General features: G+C 31.5%; 3 protein-coding genes across 17 annotated transcripts in view; 2 read left to right on the top strand and 1 right to left on the bottom strand.

Moving 5' to 3' along the window:
• Positions 1-6,101, bottom strand: part of LOC119642099 (histone deacetylase 4) — a 50,833-nt gene extending 44,732 nt beyond the window's left edge. For 3 of the 13 annotated variants that reach the window (XM_038041109.1, XM_038042019.1, XM_038041733.1), the window contains exons 1-2: positions 4,871-6,101; positions 4,452-4,653 (exon numbers count right to left, since the gene is read on the bottom strand). The gene's annotated coding sequence lies outside the window, so the exon portion shown is untranslated. Of the gene's footprint in view, positions 1-4,313; positions 4,337-4,451; positions 4,654-4,864 lie in introns of those variants that run through there. The other 10 variants (XM_038041558.1, XM_038041875.1, XM_038041178.1 and 7 more) reach the window with 9 other exon arrangements.
• Positions 6,102-9,091: 2,990 nt separating this feature from the next.
• LOC119636889 (40S ribosomal protein S6) lies at positions 9,092-10,314 on the top strand. Its single transcript, XM_038032594.1, has 3 exons — positions 9,092-9,201; positions 9,401-9,605; positions 9,672-10,314. Exons 1-3 carry the CDS (start codon positions 9,196-9,198, stop codon positions 10,205-10,207), a joined length of 747 nt encoding a protein of 248 aa, XP_037888522.1. The 5' UTR covers positions 9,092-9,195; the 3' UTR covers positions 10,208-10,314.
• A 7,107-nt stretch (positions 10,315-17,421) lies between these two features.
• On the top strand, positions 17,422-18,346 carry LOC119644599 (transcription factor Adf-1-like). Of its 3 annotated transcripts, XM_038044202.1 has the most exons (4): positions 17,422-17,473; positions 17,535-17,669; positions 17,726-17,882; positions 17,938-18,346. In XM_038044202.1, exons 2-4 carry the CDS (start codon positions 17,537-17,539, stop codon positions 18,269-18,271), a joined length of 624 nt encoding a protein of 207 aa, XP_037900130.1. In that variant the 5' UTR covers positions 17,422-17,473; positions 17,535-17,536; the 3' UTR covers positions 18,272-18,346. The 3 variants fall into 3 exon arrangements, with proteins under 3 accessions (XP_037900130.1, XP_037900131.1, XP_037900129.1); XM_038044203.1 differs by having other exon boundaries at positions 17,431-17,669; positions 17,741-17,882; XM_038044201.1 differs by having other exon boundaries at positions 17,431-17,669.
• The last annotated feature ends 291 nt before the right edge of the window (positions 18,347-18,637 follow it).

Here is an 18,637-nt window from a genome sequence, read left to right as displayed (position 1 = left end):
CAATCCGTACCATTTTCAATAGCATACGTGTTTGGTCCAAAATACTTTTGTGGACAAAATTTCATCAAAATATTTCAAAAATTGCGTTCTGTAGGTTAAACACAAGAAAACAAGATGGGCCGACGGTCAGACAAGCTTAACTCGTTTCAGAAAGTGATTCTGAATCGATCTGAGCCTATCTGATCGTCCGTTCGTCTGATTTATGTCAATGAAAATTTGTGCTATATGCCGAAAAGGCTTAATTGTCCGTATTTTATAAGGAACGATATTTCTTGGATCCCATCGCATATAAGATATCCCATGAATAGTAAGGCCTTCAGAAGAAAATTTAATTTTTAATGAAATTTAATTTATGATGAAAATATAATGGTCGGTAGTAACATTTAAGCCAAAAAATATGTAGCTTAGGAAATTTGAATCATATAGATCTATTTTTTAGACCGCAATACATGGGAGTTATGATGAACAGCAAGCCCTTATACGGAAAGAAAGTATGATTGCTAGGTTTCTACGATGCCAACTGAAAAATAATAAAATTTTTTGAAATGTAAATTAAGTTAAACTAAATCGAGGTCATGTCATATGATGTTTTGGGCATCTTCCAATATTCGGAATTTACATTAAAAAGTTCCCTTTGCATGAAAATTTTAGGTAGTGTTTGGTGTATTATTGCCAAAATAAGTGAACAACAGTACTAGGCGAATTGGAATCGGCTATTCACAATGGTCACTCTTGCCCTACTATTATCTTCTTACTTGTTCATTTATAGGTATGTATATGGAATCGAATTAAATGTATGATGAAAATTTTCATAACTTAACATAATAGATATTCCCTGTAGTTATATTCATGCAAAATCTATTATAACACGATTTTGATATAACACGATGCACATTACCTTTATTTTATGTTATATCAAAGTTTCATAAGTGTCTTCTACGAGGGACAATTTTACATCTAATAAATCGCTTCCCCCCAATCTCTTTTGTGAAATTAGATGCGAAATTCTGAAGAAGAGAAAAATTACGTGCTACGCTTATTTTAAGGCACATCTAAAATGATATATATCGCATCATCTAAGACAGGCATGGGCAATTCGCGGCCCGTGAGGTAAGCGAGCCCCGTTCGTTTAAAACTTCAAATAATTTTATACGCTCGCACATAGCAATACTGCAAATGGATTCTATATGCCGTCACGTCCGGCTCTGTTGTGCATCTATAAAATATGAAAAGCGTTTAAGTGCTTTTTTTTTTTGGTCCATTAGGCCATAAAATGAGCGATTTAAGGAGAGAATGAAACAGCGGGCGCCCTTAAGGAGCGCAATACCGCATTTTTAATAATAGTTCGAACTTATTGTGATCCTCGTCGCGTTATGAAAAGTAAAATTGGCTCGTTAATGAAAAAAATTGCCCACCTCTGATCTAAGATATAAACGCATAATAGGCATATATAATTATTGCTTATAAGAAACTTAGAGTAGATTATATAAGTGGGATGACCAAAATATTTAAAAAAACTTCAATTCAATGCAACTACTGCAACGTATTGACATTACTTATTGACGGATGGACGGATTTATATTATTTTCAACGTTTCTATTAATAAAGTAATGGAATGCAATTAATTCAATTTTCATTTCCGAATTTTAGATTTTTTTTAATGAATATACACTTTTATCCGGAAGTTACAATCGGATTGAGCGAACTATGATACGAACTTAAGGGACGCATATGTAAAATGTAAGCATTAAGCATTAAAGTTAACTTGCGTAGTTCGATTGCATAAATAATGCACACATATATTCACACTTTTGAAAGCATTCAATATTAACGAAAATGTAAATAAATAAATAACTGATTAATATATAGGCGTGTATATGTGCTGTTATATGTTGCGAACAAAGAAAACGAAATTATGTAAATAAGTAAAACAAGTAAGAAATTTATAGTCGTCTTGTCGTAAAATTCTGCTGCCCACTACCTCAGTCCAATGCATAAGATTGTAAAGTGCGTTATTATAATAATTTTAAGCTAAACTTTGGTCTTTTGCTTACACTGCGGTATTAGGATAGATATCTTTGTATCGAACTTTAGAGTTTTATGTCGTTTCCCTTATTGTGAATTATTATTATATTAAACTGATGATGTCTGTACTTTAAGTAAAGTTTTAATAAAACTTTAATAAACGGGCTATGAATTTTAATCTGATTAAAAATGTGCATATATATATATATATATATATATATATATATTCATAATCAGTAATCGGGCTGCTTACCGATGCTTATTAAGAAACGTTACAAACAGAAAGGCGAATTTAATATGCAAGCATTCTCTGACGATGAGCGTAAAAATGATCAGGAAACGACCTTATCATTGGCTTTTGTTATTATTGTTATTGTTGGCCGGGTCATTGGTTGCGGCGAAGACATATTACTTGTTGATCTTAACACAAATTCAATACAAGAAACAACAAACGAGATATAAAGCAAAATAAAGTGACGTTAATTTATGCTAAGAGAGGCACCAAAAAGGAGGAAAAATAAACAAATAAAGAAACATAGTATAGAGCGCATAGAAAAATATCCGTAAAGTGTAGAAGAGCGATTGTGATTGGACAAATATATGATGAACAGCGTTAATGTTGATGCGTACATAAATTAATAGGTTTGGCACGCGCTTACTATCGGGAAATATTAAAACAAAATAACAAAAAAATTATAATAATAACAAAAACAACAATAACAAACGCACGAAAGCAACTGGTGTTAAAAACCTGTAACTACGTCAACCAAAACAATGCAAAAAGCATAACAGAAATAAATATGTATGCTTCTAACCTACGAAGTAATTGTAAGCTTGGGAGCGTATGAATATATATATATATTTGTATGTATGCCTTTGAATAAATATGTAACGACAGTAGAGATAAAGCCGTATGAGCAGCGTATCCATGCATTTATACATATATATTTATATATATATATATATATATATATGTGTGTGTGTATGGGAAGTTAAAAAATAAGTTATAATAAAAAGAAGAAGATGAAAAAAAAACTGGGAAAAATCTAAAGAGAGATAGAAAGAGAGAATTGTGAAAATATTTTGCACTTTTCCAAGAACTTGTTAACTTTCCAAGAATTGTAAAGAAAGAACGAAAAAAGGAAAACAAATTCATTTTATTAGATGAAGACTAACAGAAATTGAAGAGCGAAGTGCACATACGTACACAGATACACACACAAAAACACATATGTAATAAATAAAAACTTAACAATACAACGAAGTAGAAGAACTTCAATTAGCTTTACTTAATTAAATAAACATTAATTAGAAAGTCAAAGAAATAATTAAAATATATATTAATTAATATGTCTACAATAATTATTATTGGGGATTATTATGTTGCCAGTATTAAGTGCGTACATAAAATAATAGAACAGGCCTAAACAACAGCTTAAAAACAATAGTTCCCTCTCCCTCTCTCTCTCTCTCTCTCTCTCTCTCCCTGTTTCGCTCTCTTTATTTTCAAACTAATCAGGTGGTTATTTTACTTAATTTGCTTGCGGAAGGAACGCATTGGTTTGCAAACTTGATCTGTGTACAAGTCAATAAATTTCACTTGTCTGTCTTTATATATCTAGAAATTGAAAAGTTTAAGCAATCCGTATCGGGAAAGGTAGAACACAATCTCTACATATCCTTTTCGAAACACTACACAATAATTTATATATAGTGAAAGTATCAGTTCTTTAAACAGCCCTTTAGCTTTAAGGTCTCATCAAAGATTTCTTTCTTTATCGAAGCGCTAAACGACGAATAGAACGAAATTATTTATTTTTTAGATTTAAAATGCAACAAGGAAGACATAAATCGAATATATATATATATATATACATATATATATCAAAGATTATAAACTCAACTCAAAGTAAATATAGAAATTAAACTTACTAAAGTAAATTAATGATCGGCATAAATCATGCACTCTGCAGATCGGGGCAATGTTTTTTCTTTTTCCTAAATTTGCACTTTCCTTCTAAAAATACTTACTTATTAGCATTTATCTATAAGTAAATTATTACAAATAAATTATATTTCATATATTCATGATAATTTGATTCTAAAGAACTCGCAAACAATAAAACCATAAATTCTTAAGAGACACATATAAGAAAACAAACTACCACTTGTTACATAAATAATATAAACGCATATATAGGTATATATGTATATACACGCAAAAAACAAAAAAAAAAAACCCCATAAATTGCTATTAAACAAAGTCAATGAGCCCAAAACATAATTACCAGGTTCTGAATTGATGAAATTTAATCATTTTAAAGAAGAAGAAATTTTGCTAATGCAACTGTTATTATTATTATTATTATTTACTTTACTATGAATATTATTATTATTGTTATTGTTTTTTTTTTTTTTTGACTCACTTGTTATTATTATTGTTGTTGTTGTTGTTTGATATTAGATATTTGCTGTGTGTTGGCATCAATTGTAGAAAAAAATCAGAGCAGAAAGTTTCCTTTCTTTTCGTGTTTTTTTTTTTTGTTCCTTTTTGCTTTTTAACCCGCGACAAATCTAATTTCTTTTTTAATGAATGTCGTACACTTATGTGTATTCTTTTATATCATTCTTGTAAATTTTATATACGAATAAGGAATTATTAGATAGATATATAAATATTTATATATATATATATATATATATATATATATATCACATATATATATATAGACATTTATATTGCAGCAGTGTTTAATTAAGTCGCATAAATCGCGTTATTAAATGAATATAACACACACGTTCTTACAAAAAAAAAATAATAATAATAATAATCACAAACTTGTACTTTTTTTAATGGAAAGAGACTCCGCAACCGCTCCCACTCACTTACTATATTTACTTTTTCAATTTTGCTTCTTCTTCACCAAGCTGTTTTTCAATTAATTACACACAACGCATACACGTTCAGGCACTTAACACACACATTTACGTTTTCTCTCATCTATCTATACCAGTGCATTCATCATATACATATATATGTATATATATATATAACCAATTTAATATATATCTCTCTTGTAGCTGTTACTCTCTCTCTCTCTCTCTCTCTCTCTCTCAGTCTTCGTCCTCTTCTTTTACTCTCTCACTCTCCTCAAAACGAATAAATAGAATGTTTACTACGGTTGTGTTGTTTTTTGCATTCTACTGTCGGAATTCAGGAGAAGATAAACACCAAACAAAAGAAAGAAAAGCGAACTGAAAAATACATACTACAATTCCAAGTCACAGCTGCGCTCCAATTGGAATTTTTTTGCTGCTGTTTTTTTTTTTATTCTTTTTAACAAAAATTTTCTCTTTATTTCTTGTTTAGTTTTTGTTGTTGTTGCACCACCACTTTATGATAATCAACTGAATTAAGCATTTTTAGGAATTTTTCAAATATTTTTATTCAATTTCTGACTCATCAATTGATACATATAAGTATTAAAGCATTTTATGCATGATCCACAATTTTCACTTGTTAAAATATTATGAAACGTTTGTGTTTGTTTTTTTTTTTTTTTTTTTTACAGGTTTTACGAAAATATTTTTTATAATTCTTTAATATTCTTCATCACATTCTTTACACAAATAAATTCGAACTTTAGCGAAGAGAATTTTATAAAATCCTTCTAAACTTAATTCACAGGCTCAATAAGTTCAATCAAAGTAAAAATATTGAATATAATTTCGAATGTAAAAAAATTAAATTATACGCTTGCCCGTGTATATGTTTTAGTATGCAAACAGACTAGAGCACGCAGCACACTTTGCATATTTGTTCGTTTTTATTGAAACCGTAAATAATTTACACATCTTCATCGTTCAAATCGTTAACAACTTTTATGCTCACGATTCTTCTCTGATTCGTTTTGACTCATTTTCTTTTTTATTTCGATTATTTCATTTTATTTAACATATATAAAACACATCTGTAATTATAACATCTGAACAAAACACCTGATTGTTAAAAACATATGTTTAAACAAATAAGATTGCATATTTATTTCGTAAAGTAAGCGCGATTCAAAGCATTTCTAAGCCAAAAATTTTTTTTTTTTTGTTTTTATTGAATTTATTTTAAATTTCGGAATAGAGTAAAAATCAAAAACCTTTTATTCTTTTCTCTCTTGAAATTTTTTTAAACTTTTTTATTTAAGTAATTGAACAAAATTATCAATATTCTTTTTTACATTCCCTAGGTTTAATTTATTTTATTTTATCTATTTATTATTACACCATTATTATCATTTTTATTATTCTTGTTGTATATGTTTTTAGTGCAATACCGTTACTCAAATCACGCATGAAGTTTTAAATTATTTGCTCTATGGACTCAATTGACTGAAAACTGAAACCACAACTTAAGGATACGGAAAATGTACGGTTGCGTTTCTTAAGAGCCCTCTTCGCTGCATATTTGCCAATCCAAACTATCAGTTGCGTTTGCCTTTCTTTTTGGCGTTTTTTCTTGTTGTTTTCTCTTTTTCTTCCACATTTAAATGCAGTGAAATAAGGTGCCCAGGTTACGTAATTTCTTATTTTGGGATGCCATATATATAATTTTTCAATAATTTTTCTTTTTTTCCACAAATAAATTATTTTATTATTGTTTTTTTTTTTTTTTCGTACTAAAAATCTTCTTGCAAATTTTAAATTTTATTCATGTTTCTTGCTAAGCGACTACTTGGCAGTATTGAATTCCTGCTGGCGGAGAGATTTCGTTGACACGTAATACTGAGAAAATATAATAAAGATTTTAATTTATATTTGTGTTAAGCAATTGTTGCAAGCAGAATGCTTGCTTTATGAATTACGCGTGAACGCAAATATTTGGTAACCTTTATTTAACTTTGTGCGTGAAAAACATGAAAACTAAACAAAACCATATGATTTTTTTGCATTTTTCATTTTGCAATGGCGACGGCATGACAGCAATTTGCATTTTGCAATGAATTTTAACAGATTACGTGAGTCTTAAAGCTCTTTTAACGATTACGTGAGACATAAAGCTCTTTTAACAGATTACGTGAGACATAAAGCTGGCGGCTTTGCAAATTAAACGATCTGGCAATTTAAGTTGTTAGTTGGGCACTCAACCATTTTTGGCAATTTTTTTATTTATTATAAGCGACTCTGTGCTTTGAAAATGTTTCGTAGTCATTTGGTTGGTTTGGTGGCGCTTGGAATAAACCATGGTTGGAGTTGTGCATACCGCTCATTGCAATTGGATATTAAATAAAAAGGGACAAAATCAAAATGTACCATCGATAGAAGAAATACAAAAAACCTTAGTGATGTTAGGAGATAAAAATCAAAAATTTATAGATTCTCGTGATTCGAAATGTGCTACGTGATAGATGCTTTATATAATGTAACGAGCAAAATGTAACTAAGTTAGAGAAATTGAAAGATCATATCGAGTCGTTGGCGAAGTATTTCTTCCTTAATTTTTCATGAATCTTAAATATCTTTTTTTTACAATATTTATAAATTCGTTACGCTTAGCAATGTTTTTTTATATTAATTATCGAAGCAGTAAATATATTTAGTATAGTAATATATTTATTATAGTAATATATATTTCTACGACAATGTTACGCTGGTCACATCCAATCTTTTGTGGGAAGAAAGGATCGATACTTAGATTATATCTTACTCATACACATTAAAAAAATTTAACCAGAGAATAAATTCTTTTCTTTAAAGCGCACTTGAGATTTGAAGCCACTCAGGCGGATAACTTGTAAAATTAAATAAGTTTAGTTAGAGTATTTTCCAAAACACTACTATACCTCTAGAGGAGATGATAGAAGAGGAGATGATGAAAGAGCAAAAGCGACCAAGTCAAGGAAGAAGAATTTGGAAACAATCAGGAAACCATTAAAACCATTAAAAAGAATAACAATTTCTTTTATATATATATATATATATATATATATATATATATATTTATACATATTAATAAAGTATTTTAAATGTATAATAAAGCTTTAAATTCTAAAATCGTGGAAATCCATGATCTAGCCCTTCACTTCGTCGCTGAAAAGTTTCTTTTAAAAACTGAAATGAACATCTGCTATACGTATACCGGAGGTGATTAGGTGATTCGATCGATAATAATGGCTTCGATTTCTCATTTTAACAGAATAATTGACTTCGATTTCTCGTTTTATCATTATCTTGATATAAAAATTTCTTAATTTACTTTTTAATACTTTTGCTAATTTGCGAAACTGTTGGCAAAAATACCCCAATTTTAACAGATTTATCTGAATCAGGGAAAGGTTTCTCTGACGAACGTCTCAAATATATTGAAGTCAATTGGAGTATCTTATGATGCTTTAACATTTCCATCTTTGATTGATATGGAAATGTATTTACCTTATTAGAATTTGTAGTCCTTGTACATGTATTTAAAGCTAAAATACTGTCATAAAAATAAAGCAATTTAACAATTTATTTTCTATTGATACTGCTCATTGTCTGCATCTGAGCTAAAATGAACAGCTGCATTATAATGACTGTTTGCAGTTTATTGATTATACTTATGTTTAAGTATCTTTAAATTTAATTTCTTTTTTAACAATAGTCTTCTTTTTCTGCGAGACAAAAAATCAACAAATGATGGGTTTCTAAGTATAAAACAAAGTATAAAAGCTGTCTGCTACATGAAAAGAAAAAAAGGGTTGCCAAGCTTATCATTTACCAAAAGAAGAACTTCCCTCGTCATATCCTCATAGGATCAAAATATATGTAAAGCCGAAAGCCTTAGATGCTAGTGCTTTAAGAGTTTAGTCTTAGAATTTATTTCTCTGGCAAAATTAATAATAATAATAATATAAATACATATATATAGAAAATAAAAAAAATTTGTTCTTTCGCAGTTGTCGCTGTTTCTAATGTATTGAGTGTGTAGGCAGTGCACAACCATTTTTAAACTTTTGTATGTATTCAAGTTAAATTCCCACAGCTGACAATGAAGAGTTTTGTGTTTTCTTCTCCATTATGCGTTCGCCTAAATCAAAGAAACATTTGGCAGTCCTGTTAAGCAAACGTCAACGCTTGCGTTTGTCGTGTTGATTACTCTCTTTCCGAGTTTGGTGTTTCTATAAATCAGACTAAATAAAAATGAAGGTGTGTAAAACTTCATGAAAATTGGGAAAATTTGTATAAATGTTTAAAAATATTTGTGACAATTAATTTCTCAATAGTTATTTTTAACTAAAATTATGAAAATTTAAGTCTTTTGCGCATGATTGCCAAAATAAATTGCGATAATAACATAGCATGTGAACTATAGAGATTTGTATTTGTTATATTATCTTAATTGTAGCTTAATGTTTCCTATCCCGCTACGGGGTGCCAGAAATTATTTGAAGTTAATGATGAACATAAGTTACGCGTATTCTATGAGAAACATATGGGACAGGTTGTTGAGGCCGATATTCTTGGTGATGAATGGAAAGGTTATATGCTGCGCATCTCTGGTGGTAATGATAAACAAGGCTTTCCAATGAAACAGGGTGTTTTGACCCATGGTAAATTTTATTCATTTAACTATTGCTTGAATGAGACATAATGTTAATTTGTTTCTATATCTCCAGACAGAGTTCGTTTATTGCTAAAGAAAGGGCATTCCTGTTACCGCCCGCGTCGTACTGGCGAACGTAAACGTAAGTCGGTGCGTGGCTGCATTGTGGATGCAAACATGTCTGTCTTGGCTTTAGTAATTGTTAAGAAAGGTGAAAAAGATATACCTGGCTTAACAGATACCTCTGTACCGCGTCGCTTGGGCCCTAAGCGAGCAAGCAAAATACGTAAACTATACAATTTGTCTAAAGTAGATGATGTCAGACCTTACGTTATACGACGTCCTCTTCCCGCAAAGGACAATAAGAAAGCGATTTCGAAAGCACCCAAAATTCAACGACTTATCACCCCAGTTGTTTTGCAGAGAAAACGTAGACGTATTGCTTTAAAGAAAAAACGTCAAGCTGCTTCCAAGGAGGCCGCAGCTGATTACGCCAAACTTTTGGCTCAACGTAAGAAGGAATCAAAAGCCAAACGTGAAGAAGCTAAGAGGCGCCGTTCAGCTTCTATGCGTGAATCAAAGAGTTCTATTTCAAGCGATAAGAAGTGAATAAATCGTAGCGATTTTTAATTATAATTAATTTCGTACTTTTCGTGGATTTAAGAAAATGGTTCTTGAATCCACCAAAGAGTAGTAAGAATAAAATCTAAAAAAAATTTTTTAAATGCTTCATTAGAAAATCGAATACCGGCAAATTATTAGAGAGAAAGCATTGTGGTAAAAACGACTTTGTACATAAAGTTCCTCGCATTTCACAAAGTTTCGTTTTCAATTTTATCGTTCACAAATAGGCTTATTTATTAAACGTAAATATGGCAAGACGGATAGCATGTAAAAGCTTGGACTCATAAGAATTTTTATAACTAAACAACAGTTGATAATCAACTGGCAAATATCACTTTTTCGATTTTGGTAAGTTGATATCAGTGGCTTGCAGACATCAAGAAACCACATCAACCCTGAATAAGATTTCTATTCTCATCATATTCATTACTGCTTACCTTAACTTTCGAATGCGGTCCCCCATTAATAAATTGGCTTTTCAGCAATGTTTTCATCGAATGAAATGTATACATCAATGGTTACATCAGCAAGTCGACCTTATAATTGTAATTTATTATTACTATTATCATTATTATAATTATAATTTTAGACTAAAAAAAGGACATTGAGCACTAATAACACAGGCTATCGGTTTAGTAATTTATATAACTTTCCTTCTGCAAGAAATTGACGTGTCATTTCGGTTTGTGACCTCAAGTAAGACGCGTAATAATGCTTATTGTTATTTACAACCACAGAATTTGCAAAAAATAGGCCCATGCATCGCAGTTGACTGACTTGTGAACAATTTTGATGCATTTCTAGCTGAAGATGGTTGAACCACAGCAAATAATCCTAGAATGAATACAGTGCTGAACAGCGTAAAGCTAACATAGGTTGTTCATAAAACATTGTCATCAGTAGTACTATTAAGTGTTTGCAAAAATTTGTATCACTTTTTCAATTGAAAAAGGCATTTATTGTGGAAAATTGTTACAACATATATTAATCAAAATAGTTTCCATCGTTTGGTACAACATTTTATAATATTTATAGCGGGATATCCGAAAGCGGGATATCATGTGAAAAGAACTTATATTGATTTGACAGCGATCCACCCACCGACCCATTTTTGCGCTTTTTCAAATTTGCGGACCGGCGTGCCAAAGACTAAGCACTATGATCAGTAGGTATATTGAATACTAACCCAAGGCATCCAATAAAAACAAACGATATTAAAGACGATAAGAGAGGGAGAGAGTAAAGAACTTAAATGAGAACATTTACTAAATTTGTACGAAAAGCATGCGTAAGACTAAGCACAATAGTCATGTGTGTGCGATAGTATGTGTATTGAGTACTAGTCCAAGACATCCGATAAAAACATACGATATTAAAAACCGTAAGAGAGGGAGAGAATAAGGAACTGGATGGAGAACATCGAACGTGTATGGCAAGTATGCGTAAGACTACATCTACTATCTGCTATCAACACTGCGTACGGCAGTATGCGTATTCAATAGACTTGTGCGTGGCTGTATTTGCGCTATGGTAGAAATATTCGCGTGAGGTTGCATTTGCTTAAGCGTGCATATGTAGGCAAGCAGAAACGCTTATGTGTGGTTGTGCGTTTATTTGCTTAAGCAATTGTATGTGGGCGCATAAGTGATACAATTTTCACCTTTTGATTTTTCTGTGCTTGACCGCATTTGATATTTTAATTTGAGCCTTTTTTTATGTAGGAGTTTACCTTATTTTTGGAGAATTACTACTATTTCCCCATACATCTATTTATTTACTGCCAAAAATTATTTGTTATAACTATTCTCTCTAATTTCGACCATACATATTCCTTCTATTACTGTTATTATTCTTATTAAAGAAAAATATTACTATAATTTGTTCCAATTTGTACATTTTCATCAATATTCAACTTTGCGAGAATGTCATTTAAACACAAATAAATTTAGCGCGAGCCAGCGCGAAATTGAACCCAACGTGTTGCAACTAAATTTTTGCTTCAAACACGCTTCAATTGACGTCGGTTGTAGCAATTTAATTCAGCAGCTCGTAGTAGACTATATCTTGCTGATAACATAGTGACGGCAAAATTTTATGGCTGAATATTCTAACTTGGTATTGATGTGGATGGCTCTCATTTTTCATCGCCAGCCACAATACGCCAAAGAAAGCTTTTCTCCTTTTACCTCGCAAACAGTAAAGTCGTTATATTGAAACGGTTCAAAATTTGCGTTTTCAGCCAATTTGTATGATAGCTATTTTTCCTCGTTTTGGATCTTTCTCATCGCATGTAAACGTCTGCAAACAGTTGATTTTGAGAGTGTAAGTTAGGTTTTCGTCCAACAAGTCTTGCAAGCCATTGTCTTTAAACATTTTTGGTCCTCCAGACCGTTACTTGCCAATGAGGTTACTATCAGATTATATTTTCAATTATTTAAATGAGCACGGACCATTGAGAAATGGTGGAGCAGCATCGCTACAAGCTTCTGAACTTATTCGGTGGACTTTGGCAGTAGATTACTTCAAATAAACAACAAAAGTAATGAAGGTCGTAAGTTATATTTTGAGTGCTCCATGCGTCTAGCTTCGGCGTACGCTGAGTAACTCGGGTCAGAGAAGTTCAAAAACATCGAACTTAATCGTTACGTACACTGGTGTTTCCCATTTCTTAATCATTGTTAACCGGAAAAGTCGCCTATCAAAATGCATGCAACAGACTTTCATGTGAAATATTTAAATTAGGAAATGGAGATCGTGCGAACACATCAAAATGGAAAAAGAAGAAAATGAAATGTGGCTAAACAAATTACAGTGTTTGTGATTAGTGAGGCTAACATAACTTCCTTGCTTCCTGTCTATATAGTGTTAAGACGAGCTGGATATGTTTTTCCGTTTTTATTGTATGAATTTTTATTACTATTCTTTCTTTTATTCAAAACACAGTACATTCTCTCTCTTTATCAAAATATAGCTGAACGACAACGTCTTAAAACAGAGGACCATACTGTTTGTGTTTCGTTACGTCTAACGCCAAATCCATTAATCAAAGTCTCGGGTGGTTTTGTCCACGTTACAAAGTATGTTTTATACACAATCGCCTGAATTGCTGAAGAATTCTTCGGTTTTTTGTATCTACCACGAAATGGCCTTAACAACCAATGGATATAATGAAATTTCGAACGTTTTCCTGAGTGCCCTTTATTCCTTTGCATGCATTCCAACGAGTAGTTATTGCCTTTATCATTGCTACTAACTACGATACCGTATGACTTCAAGAATACATTTTTGTGTTGGGAAGACTTTAACGGACTCCAAGATACCGTTTGAACTTCCTGGTCTTTGAATTTTTTTCTTGGTTTTTCTTTAGCTGCAACAGGAGATGAAGATGCTTCACATTTTTCTGGAACCATAATACGAGATGTTGAGTAAAAGATTTCGGTATCTGCTTGATCGTTTAGCCAACATGATCTTAAGCAGTCTAATACCGAATCAGATTTTTGATAATTTGTACTTTGGTCGTCTACAATTAAATCTTGTTCGGATTCCTCATCGATTGGCGTAATTTTACGTATGGGATTTTGACTGCAAGGTAGACAACTGAACAATCTGTTTCCTCTACGACAATTATCACCTTCTCTGCAATGCAATTTCTCTACGTCAGATGCTTCCGATTCCGTTACTCTTGCTGTGAAAGTGTCCCATGGTGTAGTATACATTTGTCGTGCTTCTGTTACTACGCAGCGATCACTCTCTACAAATCTTTCCGATTTGTTCGTTTGAGTATTATCCATTGATTTAGATCTACTTGGTAGATTGTTGCTTTGATCCCCGCAACCTAAATGATCCACATTATCTCTGAGGCTCTCCGCAGGCACTGTTTCATTTTCTGCTAATTGCTGTTTCGCGATTTTATTCAAAACAACAGGGCTTTTTAAATCCCCTTTTTCGATTTCATTGTTTCCGTTAGCGTTATCATGGCTAGACATCATTGTCTCTCGCACTGTGGGTGGTCTATTGCTAGAAGATTTATGACGGATATCTCTAGCACTGCTTGAGCTTACGTAATTGTGTTCGGTAATATTAATTATATATGATTGACATTCTTCTCGTTGTGACCTATTTCACATCGGAAAAAACGAAAGCAAGAAAAATCAATTTAAAAAAACTCATCATAAGTATTTCTCCATAACGTAAACAAAACAATACGATATATCTGATTGACTTCCTGTCGAAGAAATTATAAACATATATATACATATAACATTATAAAAATTAGCTATTGATGAAAAGAGGAAAGCTTTCAATGAACTGTAATAATTGGTTCGTCGTACGTTCCGTTTTTTAATAAATAAAAGGTATATAGATTCAATCAAAGAAAGAATTTCCATTAATAATTTATACGATATATGAATGTAAGACTATGACAAAAATGACTTCTGTAAATTGATAGCACTGGCAGACATCGGAAGCAACCGATTAGTGGAGCGAATATTGTGGAAAAAGTGAGCCAAGAGCTTGGTCTTCCTTTTTGGGCACAGTAGTACGTGTTTGAAATCATGCAAGAATACCTCATAGCCAATTGCGTAAATGAAAAACAACTTTCCCACGGCATCTTGACGATATCCTGTTTTCCTAACTGCCCTTAGAGAGCTTAACTGATTTCAATAGAGAACAGAGAGAGAAACGCATTGATGGTTCAAAGAAGGTTTTGAAGGAGATCGTTGTTCGAATGAAACCTACCAAGAGTTTATGGTAGCGTCATTTAGATCTATTAAAATCCTGTAATATCTGAAAGCTACCTTTATCTTTCTAAAGTTGAAGAGCAGATACATGAAGGAAAGATGAAGGGAATACTCTCAATGTGAAACAAGTGATAATTAAATACCGTACACCGTTCTACATTCCTTATTCATATAACGACTTTTCGAAATTAGGGATTATATGGGAAGCGGTCGAGAAAGTGAGCCGAGCCGAAACATATTCAACAGCGTTCGTTCTCATCGAAGTATCTCAAAAATATCGACTTTCTACTTTAATCCAAGAAAACGAGACGGACCGACAAGCTGAGACCAATTCTGAAAATGATTCAGATTTGATCGCTAAGCTAAAAGGGCCTTGAAATGTTGTATTCATACAAACTTAATACATCCTTATATACCAAATGTTGTAGAGTATGAAAAGAAAGTTAAACAGAAGGCGGGATTGCTTGAATAGCTTTGAGAAAAAAGAACAGGATTAATTTTCTATATAATAACAATATGTAATATCGGTGCAAGGAATTTGCTTATTAAGCGCCTAAAACTTTCAATAAAAAGAAACAAAATTAAAATGTTACGGACCACGACTTTTGACACAGAAAAAGATGATTAGTGCAACCAAAACTTATGAAAATATATGATCCGTAAAAGAAACACATTTTACAAAAAAAAATATTTCGAAAGTCAATAAAATCTTGTTTAGCGCTTCATAGCCGTCCTTGTGTCGTCTACAGGCGTATATAAACTTACATATCGAACAATCCGCCTATTTTTATTTTCCAAAAGGTTTCCTTCAACGAACTGAAGGTACATTAAGAAAATTTTGTTCATGGTTGAAATAATCCCCCATAAACATATTACAAACAATTTAAGCAATACTCTCTATAAATTTAGTTAAAACAAATTTGCGTAACATACATATATGTTTATTATTTCAATAAAATGCATTTGTTTGTTTTTTTGCCTATAAACACTAGTGAGGAAGAATTTTGTCCTCGAGGGCAAATTTCCAACGATAATAAATGCTATTTTGGTTTATACATTATAAAAATAATTCTTTTGCTGCCCAATAAATTGGAAAAATACATATAGCAGAGACTAGGAAAAATAATATTAATTTTTTGTTTGTAAATAGACAGAAACGGTTGAAATTAGAGAAAATATTTATAATAATAAAAATTTTTGACAATAAATAGAAAAATATATAAAAAAGTAATAGTAATTCTTCAAAAATAAGGCAAATCGCCAAATAAAGATATCTTCAAATTAAAAGTACGCACAACTGCACACAAATCGTTCTCCTTAAGTGCGAATACACTCACGCACAGGTCCCTTTAAAAGGAGATGATACACGTACTCTTAGTGTAGTCTTACGCATATTTGCCGTAAAGATTTCGGTAGGTATTCTCATTTGAGTCTTCTTCTTATCCTCTCTCTTTCTTACGGTCTTTAATATCGTTTGTTTGCCTCGGATTTCTTGGATTACTATTTAATTATTTTGTTGCACAAACGGTGCTAGCGAAATGTCCCATCTTGTATATATAGTGTGTTTGTTCTATATTAGTCAATGCGCATATTATTCGGAGCTATAACGTGCTTTTGGGGGTGCAACATTCTGTAAGTGTGTTTCTTGTGATTTTCACGGGTGCTGAACATCCATATTAACTGGATCATTATGAAAATAGTTGAAGTCTTAACTCAATAAATATATAGCTCCCTTATAATAAGGTATTATTGTTGTTAATTTCGATCTAAAATAGACTTGCCACACTTTCAAAACTTCCATCCCGTAAACGTCAAAAATTTTGATTTTTTTTTGACCATAAATTATTTACAGATAAAAAAATTACATTAACATATTAGAATTGCCTTCATCTTTATCAAAAATGGACTTGGACTCGCTTTGCATCCACATATTTTCATATAGGGTATAAAAATTGAACCCCGTCTTCAGTCTTAAGTTGCTTAACATACACTTCTAGTATTTATTCATATTTTTTGCTTAATTCCTCTTTCTTCTTCGTTTTCTTTCCTGGCAAAAACTTTCCAAAATTTTCAATATATTTTATAATATTATATGGTATCTATTGCATTTTATGTTGTATTTTTAACATATATATATTTTTTTCTATTTTTAATAAAAGAAAGAAAATTGAATTTTTTTCATTTTTACCGGCTATAGAATGATTAAAACTAAGCATGTATATTATTTCGTAACGGAAAATTTTCAAAAGTTTTCCTTGCACCTTAACTGCCAAAATATGATTTCGTTGTACGTGCTTACACATAGTTGAATAACTTCCATTGCTGTATTGCAGCAATGCAAATAGTAGGCAAAATTTTATTTTTGCTGCATGCATTTGCATTGACAACGAATACAGTGTTGTATTTACCAAACAAAAATAAACAAAATCATACGGTTAATATGTCAATCACCATATGGCTTTAAAATGGTCATTGGCATTCGTATTATAGCGAGTTCATCTAGTTCATTGTAATTATAAAAATAAAAAGTTTAATAATATTACTATAGATAATTTTATATTTTGCAAAAGATATGTTTGAAAGAAAGTTGATCAACGCGGTACGAAGAAAACCACAAGTATATAATAGACGATTTCCAGGCTTTCGGAAACCAGCTGTAAAAGAAAAAGCCTGGGAAATCATATCTAAAGAAGTGGGCATGTCTAGTAAGTAAAAAACAGGAAAAGTATAAATAGTTGAATTGAAATTCTATATTTTTCAGTTGAACTTTGTAAAGGGAGGTGGAGAACGCTGAGAGACCGCTTTACAAGGGACTTTAAGAAAAAAATCATTTCATGTGGTGCTTCCTCCCCTGAAATCCATAAATGGAAATTTTACGATGATATGCTGTTTCTAGGAGACTGTATAGCGCCGAAAAGGTAACTATGAAATTTGTATGAGGTTTATATATATAAATACTTTGTTTTTGTATAGAACTGAAACAAATTTCGATGGCCGACAGTTAGTAGAATTTATTGAAGTTCCGGCACCTCCTAGCGACGCATTTTCGCAAAGTAGCGTACCGAGTTCTGGAAGGAGATCTCCCTCTTCTAAACAAAAACCTGAAGACAAATTTTTGGAAGTAATGGTCAAAATAATGGGTTTACTGGAAAGAAAAATGGAACGAGAGGAAAAAGATATTGACGATCAATTCGACACGTTTTTGGGGTCTATGATCAAAAAGTTGGACATCCGACAACAGGGCAATTTGAAAATAGAGATTTTAAACTATGCACACAGGAGAGTAAGTGAAATTTTGAGCACATAACGTATCGTATATGTATATATATATGTACATAAATTCTACATTTGACTGTTAGGTTACTTCATAAACTTATAGATCATAAATTTGCGAGTGTATACATAAATGAACTCTTGTCAACACATAGTGAAATTTTCCCTTTTGTACATTACAAACGCATATTTTTTCATTTTAAATGCATATTTTATTTTACTCTTTAAATTATTAAGTACAATTGTTATATTATTTAAATAATTATTAATGAAAATAATCGTTTAATAAAGTAGTTTTTGGTTAAAATGATTTTGTACTATATCCTGCACACGAAATTGAGTTCTACTGTAATTATTTCTCGATAACCTCTTTGGTCTGCATGGTGGTGTGATATTCTGC

Source organism: Glossina fuscipes, unplaced genomic scaffold (genome assembly GCF_014805625.2).
Source record: "Glossina fuscipes isolate IAEA_lab_2018 unplaced genomic scaffold, Yale_Gfus_2 0, whole genome shotgun sequence".
Taxonomy (NCBI): Eukaryota; Metazoa; Arthropoda; class Insecta; order Diptera; family Glossinidae; genus Glossina; species Glossina fuscipes.
This window is presented reverse-complemented; position numbering and strand designations above follow the sequence as displayed.